This window comes from Vombatus ursinus, unplaced genomic scaffold (genome assembly GCF_900497805.2).
Source record: "Vombatus ursinus unplaced genomic scaffold, bare-nosed wombat genome assembly UNPS02007284.1, whole genome shotgun sequence".
In the NCBI taxonomy this organism is placed as follows: Eukaryota; Metazoa; Chordata; class Mammalia; order Diprotodontia; family Vombatidae; genus Vombatus; species Vombatus ursinus.
In genome coordinates this window covers 10,575,285-10,593,392 of record NW_020947062.1, presented here as the reverse complement: position 1 = coordinate 10,593,392, position 18,108 = coordinate 10,575,285, and the positions used below count along the sequence as shown (strand labels likewise).

The window sequence follows — 18,108 nt, the reverse complement described above, 5'->3', positions numbered from 1 at the left end:
AAAGAAAATAATTCCTTTAGATACAGGAGAGACAATTTTAAAATTATTGGATTAGCTAAAAGTCATGATCAAAAAAAAAGGGCTAGACATCATCTTTGAAGAAATTATCAAAGAAAACTGTCCTGATATTTTAGAACCAGAGGGTAAAACAGAAACTGAAAGAACCCACCAATCACCTCCTGAAAGAGATCGCAAAATGAAAACTCCCAGGAATATCATAGTCAAATTCCAGAGCTCCCAGGTCAAGGAGAAAATATTGCAAGCCACCAGAAAGAAACAATTCAAGTATCATGGAGCCACAGTCAGGATAATGAAAGTTTTAGCAGATTCTACAGAAAAGGATCATAGGGCTTGGAATATGATATTCCAGAGGTAAAGGAGCTAGGATTACAACCAAGAATCACCTATCCAGCAGAACTGATTATAATTCTTCAGGGCAAAAAATGTATATTAAATGAAATGGAGGACTTTCAAGCATTCAAGACCAGAGGTGAATAGAAAATGTGACTTTTAAATATAAGACTCAAGAGAAGCATAAAAAGGTAAACAGGAAAGAAAAATCTTAAGGAACTTAAAAAGGTTCAACTGTTTACATTCCCACATGGGAAGATGATACTTGTAACTCATAAGATCTTTCTCATTGTCGGATCAGTTGGAAAGAGTATATATAGACAGAGGACACAGGTATGAATTAAATATGAGGAAATGATATCTAAAAAAATAAAATTAAGGAATGAAAGAGGAATGCACTGAGAGAAAGGAAAAGGTAGAATAGGTAAATTATCTCACATAAAAGAGGTAAGAAAAAGCTTTTACAGTGGAAGGGAAGATGGAGGAGGTTAAGAGGGAATGAGTGAATGAACCTTACTCTCATCGGAACTGGTTCATAGAGGAAATAACACACACACTTAATTGGGTATAGAAATCTATCTCACCCTACAGGAAAGTAGGAAGAGAAGGGAATGGGAGGGGGGGGTATGTTGATAGAAGGCAGGGCAGATTGGGGGAGGTGGTAGAGTCAGAAGCAAAACACTTTTGAGGAGAGACAGGGTAAAATGAGAGAGAGAATAAAATAAACAGAAGGGGAAATACAGTTAGCAATCGTAACTGAAAAAAATTTTGAGGCACATTTCTCTGATAAAGGCCTCATTTCTCAAACATACAGAGAACTAAATCAAATTTGTAAAAATAAGAGCCATTCCCCAATTGATAAATGATCTAAAGATATGAACAGTTTTTAGATGAAATGATCAAAGTTATCGATAGCTATATACCATTCTGTAGAGAAATATGGAACTATGACCAAAGGGCTAAAAAATCATGCATACCCGTTAACTAAGCAATACCACTACCAGGTCTATATCCAAAGAGATAAAAAAACAAAAAGGAAAAGGACTTTTATGTGCAAAAATATTTATAGCAGCTCTTTTCTAGTAGCAAAGAATTGGAAATTGAGGGGATGCCCATCAACTGGGGAATGGCTGAACAAACTGTGGTATGTGATTGTGATAGAATACTATTGCGCTATAAGAAACGATGAGAAGGATGCTCTCAGAAAAACCAGGAAAGACTCACAGAAACTAATGCAAAGTTACAGGTCCTGTGCACAAAGTAATGGCAATATTTTAAGATGATCAGCTGTGAATGACTTAGTTATTCTCAGCAATGCAATGATCCAAGACAATTCTGAAGGACTTATGATGAAAAATGCTATCCATCCCCAGAGAAAGAACTTATAGTGTCTGAATAAAGATCGAAGCATACTTTTTTATCTTTATGTTTCTAGGTTTTTTCTTTTGTCTATGTTTTCTTCCACAACATGACTAATATGGAAATATGTTTTGCATGACTACACACGTATAACCTACATTAAATTGCTTGTGGTCTCAATTAGGGGGGTGGGAAAAAAGGAAAAGAGTTTGAACTCAAAGTTTTAAAAATGAATGTTAAAAATTGTTTTTTGGAGGGGCAGCTAGGTGTCACAGTGGATAGAGCACCAGCCCTGAAGTCAGGAGGACCTGAGTTCAAATCTGGCCTCAGAGTAAACATTTGACACTTACTAGCTGTGTGACCCTAGGCAAGTCACTTAACCCCAATTGCTTCACTAAAATAAAATTGTTCTTACATGTAATTGGGGAACAATAAAATACTAAACAAAAAAAGGGATTATAAAAAAAGTTAGTTATTCTCATACGAGAGTGTCCATGACAGATAACGTTATAGTAGAAAGAAAAATAATTTAGAATCGGGACAATTGTGCACAAATCCCAGCTCCTACACTTAGTAGCTATGTGACCACAGACAAGTCACTCTTCTGAAGCTCAGTTTTCACATCTGTAAATTGTGAACAGGATCTGTACCATCTATTTGGCATAACTGGCATGAGAAAAGTGGTTGGCAAACCATAAATTGATATGGTAATTTTAGTTATTACATTTGACTTGGATTTATCTTTGTTGATTTATAGATTATATCTATATCTATCTATCTATCTATATATATATAAAGATTATATCGATGATATAGTACAACGTATTGTCACAGTTCTTCCCTCATAAAACCCTTGAACATAGGGAGAGGAATAAGAACCAATCCCTAACCTCTATTCCTATAATTATTTCATTCCCTCAGAAAAAGGAACTTTGTAAATAAGGGAATAATGTTAAGAACGAGGACTAAATCCTGCCTCTGACAGATACTGGCTATTTGTCCCTAGAAAAATAATCTCAACACTCAGTGTACCAAGCAACTCTTGAAAACTACTGTAAATTACAGAGCAGATGTTGATTCCCACTAGCTATAGTTCTATATCTTTACTTACCTTTTGCAGCTAAATTCCTTGAAAGGAGCATCTAAATAGGTGCCTTCACTTCCTCGCACTCTCTTTGCAGTATGGCTTTTGACCTCATTATTCAACTGAAACTGCTCTTTCCAAAGTTACTAATTATCTTATAATTGCAGAATCTAATGGCCTTTTCCCAGTCCTCATCCTTCTTGACCTCTAATCAATCAATCAATGGCCTTTGGTACTGTTGATCACCCTCTTCTCCTTGATATTCATGGTACTGCTTTTCTAGTTCTTCTCCTACCTATCATATGACCCCTCAGTCTCCAACGTATCCTGGACCCTCTTTTCTTTTCCCTCTATACTACTGATCTCATAAATCATCTCTAAACAGATGATTCTCAGATCTACCTGTTAGGTTATCGCTAACCTTTCTTCCAAACTCCATTCTCACACCTCAAACTATCTTTAAGACATCTCAAACAATCATTTCCCCTAGACATATTAAACTCAACAAGTCCAAAAGTGACATTTCTCCCCAAACCTTTCCTTCTTCCTAACTTTCCTTTTACTGTTGAGGATACCACCATCCTCTCAAGCCACCCATGCTTACAACTTGGGCGTCATGTTTAGATCCTCTTATCCCCCATATCTAATCAGTTGTTAAGTTCTGTTATTTTTACCTTCCTAACATCTCTTGCGCATGCCATCTTTCCTCTGACGCTGACACCACTCTGTTACAGGACTTATGCCCGGACTACTATAGACTATATAGACTATGGACTCCTACTGGAATATTAAAAGACTTTAGTCTTCTGGGTGGTGTTTTTGCCTCAGGTCTTTCCCCAATCTAATCTATCCTCTGCTTAGCTGTCAAAATGTCAGATGCAGGTCTGACCATATCATGCCCCTATTCAATAAACTCAATTTGATCTCTATTATCTCCAGTATAAAATTAAAAAATCCTGATTTTAAAGCCTCTCATAACCTGGCCCCTTCCTCCCTTTCCAATCTTCTTACATCCATCTTCATGTACTTGCAAACCAGTGACACTTGCCTTCTTACTGTTTCTCAAATATGGCACTCCATTTTCCTGCTCCTTATATTTTCGTGAACTGTTTTATGTATGTGGAATACTCTCCCTTCCCATCCCTACCTCCTAGCTCTCTTGGCTCTCTTCAAATCTCAGTTATAGCCCCATCTTTTTCAAGAAGCATTTCCCAGTCTTCCTTAATCTGAGGGCTTTCCTTCTGAAATTATTCTCAATTTATCCTGTCTATACCTTGTTTATACATCATTGTTTGTTGTCTCCCCATAAGATCATGAGCTCTTTGAGCGCAGTGACTATTTTTTGCCTTTCTTTGTATGTCTAGTACTTAGCACAGTACGTGAAACAAATTAGGCACTTAATAAGTATTGATTGACTAACTGGGAGTTTCTTATAACACTGAAATCATAGGTCTAATGAAGAACAAAGAAAAAATTAATATCCTACCATAATTAAGTACATGATCAAGGAGATAGATATGCCAATAACTAAATAAGTTCCCATAACTCAATGAAATGTCAGATTATTAAGATATGGAAACAGAATACTTAGGAAAAGATCCTCTGGGTCACTGTGTCAGTTCTAAATGTCTACCAGGTACCAGGTACTATAGGGCAGGTACCTGTCGTTTGATTGAAACCAATTCCATGTCCAGTTGTCTTAGCACTGTGGTAGCAGCTGTAGCATTGGCAGAAACTGCCTCTACATCTTCTTGAGAAAGAAACATTCCCTTGGGAGGTTTCCTCTTGGCCCTATTTTTAGCTTGTGTACTATGCTTTTCTTTTTTGATTTGAGGAATTGTCTCAGTTGGTGGTACCTGCAAAACAATATTTGATAAATGACTCATGCGTATAGAAAGGTTTTAAAATAAAACGGAAAGAAACCCATTATCCTACAAAATAACGAACTACTCTCTTTAATATATAGCTCTAAAGGTGCTATCAAATACATGCCATATTATAATTACATTGACAAATTTTAATACAGGTGGTTCAGAGTAATAAGAAGTCACTAAATGACTAGACACTTCAAAGCTTACTCTTATGTCTTTTACACAGAAAATTTATTACTTCAGTTTAAGCCTCTGCCATCAAGATTATTGTCTTAACTAGAATCTCTCTCAGATAATTCCAGCAAACATAGGGGAAACCTCAGCATACCTTTAATGAGCTTTGTTGCTCTAAAATCTTTTTTTGTTTAAAAGAACAGGGACCTATTTTATGCTGAAAGACTTATGGTCAAAGACAGACATAATGACAACATATTGTGAGTATTTAAGTGGCAAACATTTAAGTTTGACATTTTATAAAATGTATAAGACTATACCCAAAAAGAAATCAAAATCTTTGCATCAAACTACATCCACTACAACCCATCTTAAAAACTAAACTTAACTTCAGATACAACTGGTGTAATTTTCTTCATAACGAAATTTTAAAGCACTAAGATGCATTATCAACACTTGTTATGAAATAAATTTTCACAGTGAATCAATAATAAAGTATAGATCTCAGTATGTTGTGCTTTAATGTCTTAGCAAGGAAAAGCAGAACTTTGTTAATATGAAGATTTAACAAGTTTTAAATTCATTAAATGTCACAACTTTCCAAGTTTTTTTTCTATTAATGTCAAGTTTATTATATTAATTAATATTTAAGGGATTACATATATATACTATCTGTAAAGTAATATTAGCAAAACACAATTTGCTCATTCAATACAATTATGGTTAAGTGATTTTTTACAAATAAAACAATTTTCAGATATGTTTAAAAATCATTGCATGGCATTTAAAATAAATAAATAAGCTTCTTAGAAACAAAACATTACACTTTCAATAGTAGGCTATAAAACTACACACTGCTAATTCTTTCTCTGTATAACATGATGGTTGTCTATTCAAGGTCAGGTGTTTACAGCGTTCATGCTTTACTTGGGTTTCAGTTCATAAGAACTCTGACACTTAACCATTTTCCTTTTTTTTTAAATCAGGAATTATCAGAGTAGTTATTGTTTATCTATCCCTTTCTTGGTGACCTAAAATGCTTCAATCAAGAAACGTTTTAAATGACAGTACACAAATAGAAATCATATTCCAAATTTAGTAGAATCATTTGGTTCCTCAAAGAAAACTCATAATCTAACATTTAAAGACATGGGGGATTTTTTTTTTAAAGGGAGAGGGTGGCACCTTGCTTTCATATGTGAAAATGATGCTATTTATCAAGCCAAACCCTTTTCCATGGTTCCCCTTGTGGTAAAAAGCATTTATTCCCCAAGAATACCAGCTAGGAATGAGGATGTGGCAGAGGAGATATTGGTCCAAATAGGAATCAAATATAGAACCATATCCTTATTGGCACCAAATTTCTAACCAAATTAAAGATGTGGGTTTGTAATAAATGATGCTACTATAGAGAAAATCTTTAATTACCTTCAGCAATGCAATATGAAAGAAAAAAATTCGCCATATTTATCTTTCCCTTCCTTGAACAAAACTGGAAATATAATTGTTGATGTGTCTAAACAGTAACAAGTTTCCTGTGACAGGTGTGTTTTTACTAATAAAAATAGATAATGAATTCTACTAGCCTTCCAAAAAATTAGGAAAAAAATACCTCCTTTTTGCTTTCCTTGTTTTGATCAACCTCAATGTCAACTGGGTTATTTCCATTTGTTTCTTCCAGTTCATCCTCACTGGAAGACAAAAGTAAGTTACTGAAAGATTACTTTGTGATGATTCTATATACACACACATATAAGCTAGCTTGGGGTTAATTTGATGCATGTTTTAAACTTCTAAAAAGGAAATGACATTTAAACCCCACATTATTTTTGGACTGCATTATTTCATATATATCATCACAAAAACAAATCTGATTTGAGCCCTCTCTCCAAACCAGCAACCGAATAATCAGTAAGTATTTATTTATTAAACACCTATTATGTGTGCATCCCTGTGCTATAAGTGGAGAATATAAGTGCAAAGAATGAAATCATCCCTACTTACAAGGTGCTTACATTCTAACGGGGAGACAAGTACATGTCAATATACACAACATAAGAGGCAATAAACACAAATATATACAAAGTACTTCAATACCAACAGGGTGGGCACTAATAGTCAGGCAAGAATCAGAAAAGGCTTCACACAGAAAAGTACCATTTGTGCTTGAGCTGTCTTAAAGGAAGAAAAGGACTCAGTGAGGCATAAGTAAAGAGCGGGGTGAATAGCAGGTACACAGAACGGCTGTCCTGGGGCAAAGGCCCTGAGCAAGGATGTGGAGCATTATGTCCCGAGGTCACTTAGGCTAGATCAAAAACTGTGGAAGGAAGAATGGAATAATGTCCAATAAGGCTAGAAAGATAAGTTGGGGTCAGATTGCGTAGGGTTTTAAAAGCAAGACAAGTTGAAATTTGATCTTTGAGGCAACAAGAAGCCTCAGAAATTGAATGAATAGGGAACTCACATGGTTAAAGCTGCACTAAAGGAAAATTACTTCAGCAGTAATACGTACATTGGACTAGACTGGGAAAAGACTTGAAAGCAGGAAGACAAATTAGAAGGCTGCTGAAATAATGTAGGCCAAGAGGTAATGAGAACCTGAACTAAGGTGGCAGCTATGTAAGTGTAGAGAATGTCCAAACATGTAGGGTGAGGGTGAGTGAAGAGTAGAGGACTGATATGAATGTGGGAAACCTAGGTGACTAGAAGAAGGGTGTCACCTTCAACAAAAATGGGAAGTTACTGAACTCTTAATTTGCTTCTATTTTCTTTGCCAGAAGAATAAATTTTAAAGTAGAAAGAACAGAAGAAAAATGAAAATCATAATAAGGAGCTGAAACCCAAAATAAATAAGAGCATCTAATTGCCATTCATGAGCTCAAGTCACTGACTCAGTATTAAGATTAAGATACTAGAAGATGTGATTGCTGGACCTGTCGATGATGTTTCTTTTCTTTTTTTGATCTTTTGATATTTCAAATGTAGAAAGCTGGAGACAAAACTTGAGTAGAAAAATATCCTGATTTTCAAAAAAAGGGAAGAGAATAAAATCTACTAAAGAGTTTGACTTAGATTCCTGGCAAAATTTTAGAGTTTATTATTACAGAAATGGTTACTGAATGTTTAGAAAAGGAAATGAACACAGAATTGCATAGATTTCTTGAAGAACAGGGCATGCCAGATTATTCCCTTTTTTGAAAGGGTTACTAAACTGAATTATCAGGAGAATGCCGTAGATAACAATTCCCTAGATTTTAGCAAAACATTTGATGAAGAAAGGTTGGTTAGAAGACAGTATAACTAGATGGATTTGTACCTGGTTGAATAGACTGCAAAGCATAGTCACTACTAGTTCTATATCAATGTGAAAAGACATCATCAATAGAGTTCCCTAGGAACCTGGGCTTAGCCTGATGCTTAATATTAGCCATGATTTGGATAAAGAGAAGGATGGCACCTTAAATTCGCAGATGACAAAAAGCAGAGAAGGATAGATAACAAACTAAAAAGATTAAGATTTCAAAATATCATGCTTTCATAGATTTAGATCTAGAAGAAACTTCTGAGGTAATTTATGCCCTCCAACTTCATTTTACAGATGAAGAAAGTGAAGGCCAAAAAGATTTGTCCAAGTCAAAGGAGAGAGATTTGAATTCAGATTGTCCTCCAACTCTCTAATCAGTGTTGGGCTTTGAAAAGTGGACTTGTACGGTGAGATTTAATAAGGATAAAGGTAAAAGTCTTACATTCAGAAAACGAACCTCAAAGAAAATGATTTCACACGTAAAAGATGAAGGAGTCATGGTTAGACAAACAGACAAAAAATAGTCAGACGAAACAGCAGTTTGTCTGAAAAAGATCTGAGAAATTTAGTGGATGATAACTTCTATGAATCCACAATGTGAAATGGCATTCAAAACACTAATGAGACGTCTTGTGGTGCATAAAAGGAGGCAGAGTTTCCAGCAATAAGGTGACCAACCCCACCATTCTCTTGCTTGTTCTGGTCAGACCACATCTGGAATACTGTGTTCAGCTGACTGAAAAGACAGAGAGCACCAGGAGAGTAAAAGGCCTCAAAACCCAAGCCACATGATCATCAACTGAAGGAACTGGGAATGTCTGGCTTGAAGAAAATGGATTGGAAGGGGAAAAGCTTAAGGCAAATGATAACTCTCTTCAAGAACTTGAAGGGCATAAGATGGAAGAGTAATTAGATTGTATTTTTGGCCCCAGAAGAGAGAACTAGGAGTAACAGGTAGGCGATGCTAAGAAGTAAATCTGAAAGAAATTTGAAATGTTTAAAAGGAAAAACTTTCTAACAAATAACACTACTCAAAAGTGGAATGAGCTGTCTTGGGAGGTACTGGTTTCCCCATCTCTAGTTGGAATTCTTTTTCATGTATGAGTTGGCCTAGATCAGTGGTTTTTAACCTAAGGTCTAAGAACTTGGCTATTAATTTTTTGACAACTGATTCAATATAATTGGTTTCTTCGGTAATCCTATGTTTAGGCTTAGGAATGTAAGTATGAATTTGATAGACCCCAGTTGAAACTTGCAAAATCATTAGCACAAAACCTGTGAAACCATCAGTCTAACAAAACCTGTGAAACCATCAGTCTATTTCAATCTAGAAATTATATTATTACTTTAAATAGTCACTAAATTAAAAGAGAGAGTGATACCAGCAAAAAGAAAAACAGGAAGAAAACATTTACTGTTTAATTATAATATTTCTGTTCAACTACTACTTTATCAGGAAATAATTGAGGAAATTCCAAACAATCTACTTTTGATTTTTGCCTCTACCTACTCTCACGAATTCTAATGGCTAACCAAGTTAGTGAAATAAAAAACATAGCTATGGCTTTAGTTACCTTTCCTCCCGTTCCCTTTTCTGCTTCCGAGCATGACGATCCATTACACTGGTTTTGGTTCTTGTCTTCTTCCAAGAATAGTAAAATTTCACTAGACTTGCTATAGACTTATCAGGAAGCTAAAAACACAATGAAAAAAAATTCATTCTAATGAAACTTTATTGGAGAAACTACAATTTGAATTTAAATATTATCCAGATTCAAATATAACACTAAGTGAAACTTTTTTTCTTAGTGAAAACACAAAATTTTTAGCCTAGCCTATTCCATATCCAAATTTACCATAAATTCTGATTTGTATTGTCTAAAGCAGACCTACACAACTTGTGGCCCGCCAAAGGATATTCTCTACATACAAAGGATGTTTTCTTCAACATTTCTTGCAGGCCACCAGAAATCCTTTGGCATGCCAGAAGGTGTGCAGGCCTGGTCTAAAAAGCACAGTTTTACTGTACTAAATGGCAAAAGTTGTCTGAAATTATAGAACTATCTCATATTTAAACTACATAGTAAACCCAATGTTCTTTTTTAAATAAAATTATTGATGCCTTGTTTTGATCATCAGTGATATCTGAGGATATCCCTTCCTACCATCAGAACAAAGAAACATAGTTTAGAAGCACATGAAACAGTGGCTTCATCTAATGAGGTATGTATGTACATGTATGCATATATAACTACATACATACATATATAAAAACCCCATGTTCCTACTATAGCCCTTGTTTTATTTTTTAAGCCTTCTATTTTAAAAAACATCATCAAAGATTTCTTAGACAAGAATTCAATTAAATATCTTTGTATAACTAAAAGCCCTTCTGCAGTCAGGTGTAACCAATCAACAGTTTGTAGTATGTTCAACTACCAAAAAAAAAAATTACAAATACCCTTTTCTGAATAGTAGGCACAACCAAACCAGCTTACCTGTACCAAGATATAATGTACCGAATAATGTCCTTCCTTATTTTTTTCTAATCTACTTACCATCTGTTGGATTCTATGAAATGTTTTCCCATGAAAACTAAAGGCCTGCTCAAACAGAACTTTATCTTCCACAGTCCACTCATCTGGAAATGGGGTAAAGTTGGGTAGATCAGCCAAGGATTTTTCAATATTGTGCTTATGCCAAAAAAGCATCCCAAGTGCCTAAAAATATATTTTAAAAATCTTTATATGCAACACTATAATCTTAGATCAAACAACCTCAAAAACATACCTGATGTTATGAATAGAGGTAAAGAGTAAATGCAAAGTGTAAGGAAACTACTGAACTACTTTCTTCTCTCTAAAAGCTTTGTAGATACTATTGTTAAGGATATTACAGAGGAGAATTCTTGAAAAAATATAGTTCCTAAGTTCCCTTCCAACTTTCCAATTCCATGATCCCACAGAAAAATATATATAAGTGATGAGGTACAGATTAAAAAATGAAAAGCTGAGAAAACTTGTTAATATTGTTTTGACACTATAGTTTCCTAATGATGGTTTGTGAAGAAGTATTTCAGAGGGAATAATAAGTAGCATTATGTCCAATCTTGAAATACAGCGTATGGGGAGGTACATGATGATGTAGCTGTTGGAAGGAGGGGATGGAGCTGTGAAGTGGCAGAATCATGGCTACATAAAGCTTTTCCCTGGAAATGGGGCATCTACTGAATGATGGTCAAATTTCTTTAGGAAAAGAGGGAAACAGTCTGACTGAATCAGGAATATTTGTGGTGAGGAGAGGGTGGTATTGGTACAGATTATCAAATCAAGATACAACATAGGGAGCCTCTCAAACTGGAAATGGGGTGGGCTAAACCATCTAAACATAATTGATACTCAGGGGCCAGGTGGATGAGAATCTTCATAAAAGATTCTCTTGAGTCTGTAACTATACATTAAAAATTTTTTCTTCAAATTGTGTATTTTTAATTCCTTCCCTTTAACTTTAATAAATGGCTTAAAAATCCATCCCCTTTCCTTTGAGCTGTTTCAGGATGAAGAAATGGATTCCCACTTGAAATACTACCTTTTTTACTCCTCCCCCCACCCATAACAATAAGAAATGGTATGCCTCTCCCTACCCACTGGATAAGTACTCTCGGGATTAACTAAACTATTCAACAATGAAAAGGACTTCCTTAGTAAGGAAGTGATTTCCCCATCAGTGGAAATTTTTAAGTTGAGAGTAGATGACTAATTCTTATAATTTGTAGAAAGCTTTGCAAATGGAGAGAGATGCTGCATTAGTTATTAATTCACATTTCTACCGCATTTTAAAGACTTATAAACCACTTTTGTCCCCATATTCATCCTGTGAGGTAGGTAATTATTACCCAATTTTATAGAAAAGGTAATCTCTAAGGTCCCTTCAGATCCTATGGACAAAGGTGGTAAAAGGAGTAGTACCAAAAGAAAATCCTTTTCAGCAATGTGTTTATAGAACCCCACTTAATAGGAATGAGGGGGAAAAAAATCACTTTATTACCTGCTCCATATTGTACCCATGCTTCTCCTTGGCAATGGCAATGTATTCGTCTACTGAAAAAACACAAAATAAAAGAATTGTAAACAAATTAAAGATTGAAAGAAATACACATATTTTTGTTTGTGTTCCCATTTCAGATTTTCAACACATAGTGTTTGAGAATTAGGGTTAGCCTGGACTGAGGTTGAAGAAGAAATGTTCCGTTAATGTTTAATAGTCAAATTCCATTACCATAAAATCCAAGCAAACTGTACAAGTGAGTCATCAGTTAGGTCTTTGAAATATTATATCCTCCCTTTCATAGCCAAAGTACTAGAAAAGATCATCTATATTCATTGCTTCTACATTTGTAGTTTCCAACTGCAACCACTATTAACTGAAATTGCTTTCCCTAAGGATACCAACAATTTTCTAAATTAGAAGGATTGCTAATTCTCATACTGCATGACCCTACTCTGGCTTTGGCTTTTCCTACACTGCTATCCCCTAGTTCTTCTACCTGTCCAGCTGCTATGTCCTTTGCTATATCATTATCTGTCTTCTGTCTCTCTACATGCTCTTCTCTATGATCTCAGCAGCTCCCATGGGCTGAATTATATCTACGCAGAGGGCTTTCAGATTGATGTATCTGGTCCTAATCTTTCTGAACTCAAGTCCCACATAACCAACTGCCTGAATAATTCCACCCAGAAGTTGCTCATGCATCTCAAACTCAAACTATCACCGTCCAAACTTGCCCTTCTGTATTGGAAGACACTACCATCCCTTTTAATCACCAGGTTTACAACCTTTGAGTCACCCCTGACTCTTCTTTCTCTCACCTTCCACATAACCAACCTATCAGTTGCCAAGTTCTGTCAAGTCTATCAACATCTTCACTTTGCCACTTCCCTAGTTCAAATCTACATGAACTATTGTCTAACTACTATAACATCATCCTAACCTAACTAGTCTCCCTTCTTCCAGTTTCTTCCCTCTGCAATTTATCCTCCAACTAGCTATAAAAATAATTTTCCTAAAGCACAGATCTAACAATGTTACTTTCTTGATCAAGAATCTTCAAGAACCCTGTATTGCCCCCAGGATAAAATACAAACTCCTTAACTTGGCATCTAAATGGGGAATAAGCATTTATTAAGTGCATATTCTGTGCCAGGCACTATGTTAAACACTTTACAAATATTATATCATTTAATGCCCTTTATAGTTTGGCTACTGCTTACCTCGGTAGACTTCTTTTCATCACTTCTGCCCCTGCCTACTTGATCTTCTGCACACCTTTCACAGGCAGGCCTCTCCCTTCATTCTATACCTTAGAATCCTTGGCTTTCTTCAAAGTTTATCAGGTATCATCTCTTCAGAAAAGCCTATTCTGATTTCTCTCATCCCTTCCTCAAATGTTCTTATATTTATTTATCTGTGTATATGCAGTCAGTAAACTCTTTCACCTTGGTAGAAAGCTCTTTGGGGACAGGGCTCCTTTTATCCCCCCTATTGCTTTTGTATCCCTAGCACCTAGTACAGTTCCTTGTTCATAGAAGGAAACTGAATTAAATACAGTGCTCTTGAATATAATAAAAGAATTAGACATCATTCAACAAAATATTTTGTGAGCACCTATGTATAAGACCCTAATTTAGGTGATGTGGCAAATATCAGGAGAGAGTATGGATTAGGGCAAATAGCTCTTTTGCCCTCTGGACAACAGGAAATGGATTTAAAATGCTATGGGAAAGATTCTATTTATTTAGTAATAGAATTGCACAAATTATATTGAAAGGTTTCTAAGACTACTCTTAAAAACAATAGAGACTACACATCCTCTCCAAGTATTTTCTAGCCTTCTACTAAAGTCTTACTCTTGATGCCCTACCATAGCACGGAGACAATCCCAGATTCTTAAAGGATATGCCAGCAAAGCACAACCTCTAGCCAAACTGTAAAGGCTTTGAGTTTGGAACCTGTGATAGACTGTATATGTTGCTCAAGGACTAGCCTATCTATAATTCTGAAAGAATTGTAACCAAAAGGTTGTCAATTAGGTGATTGATTTCCCAGAAACTCTTAAAGATTGTCTAGCCTAAGGTATGAAAAGGCTGAGATGTACACTGCAGGAAAGTGAACACCCACATTTGGAAATAATGAAATAATTTCACATGGAAAGTAAAACAAGAAACACAGAAAATACCCAGACTTATAATATTAACGTATGTTGACAGCAATGATTCCAATGAGATATTTCATGTTGTCTTTTTTCCCCCATTCTTTTGGTTTTATTGTTTCTTGATTTCTCATAAAGCTTCCATTTGCCCCATTTTAATTTTTAAGGAATTATTTTCTTTAGTGAGCTTTTGGACCTCCTTTTCCATTCAGCCAATTCTGACACTTTTAAGGCATTTTTCTCTTCATTGCCCTTTTGTACCACTTTTACCACTTGGTTTAGTCTGTTTTTTAAGGTGTTATTTTCTTCAGTAATTTTTTGTGTCTCCTTTACCAACCTGTTAATTGCAAATAGTATGCTTCAATCTGCATTCAAACTCCATAGTTTTTTCTTTGGATGTGGATAGCATTTTCCATCATGAGACCTTTGGAGATGTCTTAGATCCTTGCATTGCTAAGAAGGGCTAAGTCTATCAAAGTTAGTTATTGTACAATGTGGCTGTTACTGTGTACAACGTTCTCCTGGTTCTGCTCACTTCACTCAGCATCAGTCCATACAAGTCTTTCCAGGTTTTTCTGAAGTCTGCCTGCTCATCATCATCATTTCTTATAGCACAATAGTATTCCACTACATTCATGTACCACAACTTGTTCAGCCATTCCCCAATGGATGGGCATCCTCTTAATTCCCGATTCTTTGCCACCACAAAAAGAGCTGCTATAAATATTTTTGTACATGTGGATCCTTTTCCCATTTGTACGATCTCTTTGGGATACAGCCCTAGAAGTGCTATTGTTGAGTCAAAAGGTATGCACAGTTAAACAGCCTTTTGGGCATAGTTCCAAAGTACTCTTCAAAATGGTTGGATCATTTCACAACTCCACCAATAATGCATTAGTGTTCCATTTTTTCCACACCTTCTCCAACATTTATCATTTACTTGTTTTGTAATGTTGGCCAATCTGATAGTTGTGATGTGGTACCTCAGAGTTGTTTTGATTTGCATTTTTCTAATCAATAGTGATTTAGAACATTTTTTCATATGACTATAGATGGTTTTAATTTCTTCATCTGAGAATTGCCTGTTCATATCCTTTGGCCATTTATCTATTGGGGAATGACTTGTATTCTTATAAATTTGACTTAGTTCTCCATATATTTTAGAAATGAGGCCCTTATCAGAGACACTGGTTGTAAAAATTCTTTCCCAATTTTCTACTTTCCTTCTAATCTTAATTGCATTGACTTGTTTGTATAAAAACTTTTCAATTTAATATAATCAAAATGATCCATTTTGCATTTCGTAATGTTCTCTTATCTCCTGTTTGGTCATGAATTCTTCTGTTCTCCATAAATCTGATAGGTAAACTATTCCTTGCTCTCCCAGTTTGCTTATAGTATCAGCCTTTATATCTAAATCACAAACCCATGACTTTATTTTGGTATATGGTGTGAGATTTTGGTCTATGCCTAGTTTCTGCCATACTCTTTTCCAGTTTTCCCAGCAGTTTTTGTCAAATAGTGAGTTCTTATCCCAGAAGCTGGGGTCTTTAGGTTTATCAAATAGTAGATTACTATAGTCATTGACTACTGTGTCTTACATACCTAACCTATTCTACTGATCCACTACTCTATTTCTTATTCAGTACCAAGTAGTTTTGATGATTGCTGCTTTACAATACAATTTAAGATCTGGGACAGCTAGACCACCTTCCCCTACATTTCTTTTCATTAGTTCCCTTGCTATTCTGGACCTTTTGTTATTACAAATGAATTTTGTTATTATTTTTTCTAGCTCTATAAAATAATTTTTTGGTAGGTTGATTGGCATGGCAATGAATAGGTAAATTAGTTTAGGTAAAATTGTCATTTTTATTATACTACTAATACTCGGCCTACCCATGAGCAACTCATGTTTTTCCAGTTATTTAGATCTGACTTTATTTGTGTGAAAGGTGTATGGTAATTGTGTTCATATAGTTCTTGGGTTTGTTTCAGTAGGTAGACTCCTAAATATTTTATAATATCTACAATAACTTTAAATGTAATTTCTCTTTCTATCTCGTGCTGTTGGCCTTTGACATTTATCTCTTTTTAAAAACTTGTTGGACTTGTTGGAATTCTTGTTGGACTTGTGTCCAATTAGCATTTTTCTTTGAGGCTTTGTTACTGTTTTCATGTTATTTTCTTCTTCTGAGTTTGGGTCTTGGGCTTCCTTGCCACCATAGTAGCTTTTTACAGTAAAGTTCTTTTTCTGGTGTTTGCTCATTTTCCCAGCCTATTTCTTAACTTTTGAACTTCATGTTAAAATTGAGCTCTGCTCACCTGAAGGTGGGGAGGCACTATCCCAAGCTTCAAGGCTTTTTTTCATTCTGCTGTTTTTAGAGTTAGTTCTAGGACTCTGTAAGTTTTTGGACTTCCAAATTGATGTGATCTGGGGAGAGGTATGAGTACTGCTCTTCTGGTCTATGCTCTGGTCTTTACTGACAAAGGGCCCCTGCTCCCTTGCAGCTGCAAGCACTAATGGTCCTCTCAGCCCTGGAACTGTGACCCAGAACTATATATGAGCAGTAGAGTTGCCAATCAGTGCTAGTTTCACCCAGTGGCAGCAAGGGGTCCCTTGTACCCTTTCTCTGACCGGTTGTCTGACCCTCTTCCTGCCTATGGACTGAGAGCTTCCAAAGGAGCATGCCCCCCAAACAGGCCTCTAGTCCAGTGTCACAGACCTCTGCTGCCAACCTTCTAAGTTTTCTTAGACTGGAAAAATGTCTCACTTTGACTTTTTGTTGACTCTGCCATTCCGAAATTTGATTTGAAGCACTATTTTAAAGTTTTTTTGGAAGGGAATGTTTGTTGAGTGCTCAGCTGGGTTGCTGCTGCTAATCTGCCATCGTGGTTCCCAGGCTACCTTATACAAATCTTTTATGTAGATACTTGTTTGTAAGCCATCTCCCTCATCAGAATGGGAACTCTTTGAGGGTAGGGACCATGCCTCTGATTTTCTTTGCATCCCCAATGTTTAGCACTATGCCTAGTTCATAGTAAATGCTTAATAAATGCTTGTTGACTGACTCTCCCTCAGGCCAATCCTTCAGCTATTATAAGAGGGCAATCATATCTTTGCCTCCTATCAGTTCTTTTCTCCAGGGTAAACACCCTCCAGTTCATACAAATGATCCTGAAACAAAATGTAAGTGCCTTTAGAAGTCAGAGGTTTAAAGATAAAACCCCCTTAAGCTATCTGCCATAGGTTCTAGAACCTTCAGGAAAGAGCAACAGTTGGAATTTTGATAAACTACCCACATAGCTTCTTTAAATCAAAACTAAAGTCAACTTTGTTACAAAGAAAGAGAGAGAAAGAGAGAGAGAGACAGAGACAGAAAGAAAACCTGTTCTTACTCATACCCCAAAAAAGGTAGGATAGAAGGCCCCAGCCTTGGTTAAGGAGTTGCATTAATGGTTTAAAAACTACATTATGTGGAAAGGGTATCAAGCTCATAAAAAGCTGTGAATATAGAGCTCTTGGGATACATATTATGGCATTATGGTCCTCCATAATGAGAGAGAAGAGAAATCATTGATTTCACCATTTGGAAGCTAATGGTTAGCCTGCCAATTGCTACCTTCACATGATTTTGATGAAGTGATATCAAGGTCTAATCTCACCAAGTCAAGTCAATGAGCATTTATTAAGCTCTAAGCACTGGGGATACAAAAAAAGGCAAAAAACAGTCTCTGTTCTCAAGAAGCACATATT

At 35.8% G+C, this 18,108-nt stretch overlaps 1 protein-coding gene across 1 annotated transcript in view; it reads right to left on the bottom strand.

The window, feature by feature from the left end:
* The window catches only part of RCOR1 (REST corepressor 1), a 125,047-nt gene that overhangs the window by 16,264 nt on the left and 90,675 nt on the right, over positions 1 to 18,108 (bottom strand). The window contains exons 4-8 of the mRNA XM_027849230.1: positions 12,191 to 12,243; positions 10,702 to 10,863; positions 9,718 to 9,836; positions 6,452 to 6,530; positions 4,456 to 4,650 (exon numbers count right to left, since the gene is read on the bottom strand). Of these exons, the coding sequence (XP_027705031.1) occupies positions 4,456 to 4,650; positions 6,452 to 6,530; positions 9,718 to 9,836; positions 10,702 to 10,863; positions 12,191 to 12,243 (608 nt within the window). The remainder of the gene's footprint in view (positions 1 to 4,455; positions 4,651 to 6,451; positions 6,531 to 9,717; positions 9,837 to 10,701; positions 10,864 to 12,190; positions 12,244 to 18,108) is intronic.